This window comes from Nansenia antarctica (assembly GCF_963989245.1).
Source record: "Nansenia antarctica genome assembly, chromosome: 12".
Classification (NCBI taxonomy): Eukaryota; Metazoa; Chordata; class Actinopteri; order Argentiniformes; family Microstomatidae; genus Nansenia; species Nansenia antarctica.
This window is the reverse complement of record NC_137682.1, coordinates 14,398,312-14,400,811: the sequence shown is the minus strand read 5'-3', so window position 1 is coordinate 14,400,811 and position 2,500 is coordinate 14,398,312. Positions and strand designations below refer to the sequence as shown.

The following is a 2,500-nucleotide window of genomic DNA, read 5'->3' as shown; positions in this document are numbered from 1 at the left end:
AGTTAAGTATATAAGCCTGGTGCCCCGCGGTGGTGTAGCGGTCTAAGCACTGGCCGCTAGTGCATGCTGCCCACCGGGGCCGGGGTTCGTATCCCGGCTCGCCAGATCCAGATATGGCCGAGGCACACGGGAAGCGGCATATTGGCCGGCCGCTTCCGAGGGTGGTATAGGAGTATTTCTGGACTAGGATCCGTCGCGCAACACCGCCCCCGTCTGGTGTCGGAGTAACGGTACTGGGCTCGAGGAGCCAGTCAGCCTAGTCTGCCTGGCGGCCTCCTCTGGGACTGCCGGCCACGGGGTCGTGCGGCGGATCGTTCGCAATAGGCAGGGGATAATTGGATGCTAAGTTGGGTTAAATTGGCTACCAAATTGGGTGAAAAGGGGATAAAATCTGAAAAAAAATAAAAAATAAAAAAAGTATATAAGCCTGAATATAGATAAATGGATGAGAGGAGATAGTCGAGTGAGGGACGGATGAAGTGGTGTGTGTGATGTATGTATGTGTGTGTGTGTGTGTTTGTGTGTGTGTGTGTGTGTGTGTGTGCGCGCGCGTGTGTGTACCTTTGGGTGTTTTAGCAGTGAACTCCGGGTCAAAGTAGAAAGTGTCGTCCGCTCGTCCTGTGGCAGGTTTAAAGGGAGGGTGGAGCTCTCTACGGAACAGTTTCTAGAGAGAGAGAGAGAGAGAGAGAGAGAGAGAGAGAAAGCGAGAGAGGGAGAGAGGCAACCATCATCAAAACCTTCATTGAAACAATTCAGTCAAGAAACAGAGACATTGATCAAAAATCAAGACACACACACACGCACACGCACACGCACACTCCCACACACACTTACGTTCCAGTCTATGGTGTTGTAGAAGTGGTGTCTCTTGATCTCCTCCACCCCGTCTGGTCCAGCTCCTGTACGCACAGGGACAGAATTAGAGTCTGACCCTTCTTTCCTGTCACTGCGTCCGAACTAGGTTCTCCTTTTCAACCATTACGAGCATAGCAAGGTCAGGGTTTGACTCAGTTGCTGCTATTCCAGCGATCTAATGATCTCATAGGCTTGATAGAGACACTGTTGCTATCGTATTATTGTGCATAGCGAAGCACAAGCGGATTTGACGTCTGGCTCTAGCTCTAACTCTAGCTTGCTAGTGTAGCTTTATACCGCACACTTTATACCGCACTATCCATGCACTGTTGTCTGTCCTGTGTTGTTGTTGTTGTGTTGTCCTGTTTTTTGACACGTGAAAAAAAGTATAAACGCACTTACTGTAACGACGAAGCAAATTCCTATATGTGTAATGCATAATGGCAATAAACGTTATCTGAATCTGAATCTGAGCTGTGCACTAAAGCCCATTGACGTCTTTTTTGACGCTTATATAAGGAATGTAGTTGATAGAAAGTTGCTATAAGTCATCTATTGTCCGTTGCCGTTTCTTTTCCTTACTTATGCAAAATGCAAAATAAGTCAATGGGCTTTAGAACAGAGAAAGCTCAGATTCACATCCGACTAGCATGTCGGAGGTACGTTATAACCTAGCCTAGCGTGTCGGAGGTATGTTATAACCTAGTCTAGCGTGTCGGAGGTATGTTACCTAGCCTATTTGAAGGGTTGCGTTTGAAAAGATTCCTCAAGAGACTCTGTGCTTCGGAACTCAGGAACTGTGGCATCCCCAACTTAGCCCTGAGGAGGGAGAGAGGGGTGGGGTGGGGGGGATACAAGTGAACGAGGAGGAGAGGAAGAGGAAGCAGAGATGAAAGGGATATTAGAACGAATATCAGAGAGCAATAACGATCGCTGCAGTCATCATATATCAATCTATTCAGTCTGTGTCTCAGCTGATTAAATCTGTAAGACTAGATGTGAGGTTTACAGTAACACACAAACACACACACAGGAAACACACAGGGAACTAACTCAGCATTCAGAAGAAACTATCTCAGCATTTTCCTCTAGCGAGAGAGAGTATGAGAGAGAAGGAGAGAAAGAGAAGAGAGCTAAAACTAGATACATCTCTCTCTCTCTCTAACTCTCCTCCTGATCTCTCTCTCTCTCTCTCTCTCTCTCTCTCTCTCTCTCTCTCTCTAATAAGGCGAGTGCTGTGGGAGGTGATTGATACAAGGTAAAGCCAATAGCTATGCATCAGTACTTGTTTCTATTGGCTAAATGAAGACCAGGTTTAACGTGTTTGTCTCATTCCATTTCCCCCGCCCCCCCGCCCTCCCACCCTCCCCCCCTCCCCCCCTCCCACCCTCCCACCCTCCCACCCTCCCACCCTCCCACCCTCCCACCCTCCCTTACTTCCCAGCTCCCTCTCTCACAGACTGCTATCAGCAACATCTACTTTAGACCATTTCCTTTATCATTCCCCAGTCTGCCCATCCTCTACTCCCCTGAGTGTCTCTGTTATCTCCTCTAATATGAATCCCTCCCTCCTCTCACTCTTTTCCCTGGGCTGCCTCGGGGCTTACTCAGCATGTAACAGACAGACACACACACACACACACAC

General features: G+C 48.4%; 1 protein-coding gene across 4 annotated transcripts in view; it reads right to left on the bottom strand.

The window, feature by feature from the left end:
• rps6ka3b (ribosomal protein S6 kinase, polypeptide 3b) overlaps nt 1-2,500 on the bottom strand; it is a gene marked incomplete at both ends in the record, with an annotated part of 34,371 nt that overhangs the window by 4,283 nt on the left and 27,588 nt on the right. For all 4 annotated transcript variants that reach the window (XM_080542690.1, XM_080542691.1, XM_080542692.1 and 1 more), the window contains 3 exons: nt 562-664; nt 835-899; nt 1,586-1,674. In XM_080542690.1, the coding sequence (XP_080398816.1) occupies nt 562-664; nt 835-899; nt 1,586-1,674 (257 nt within the window). The remainder of the gene's footprint in view (nt 1-561; nt 665-834; nt 900-1,585; nt 1,675-2,500) is intronic.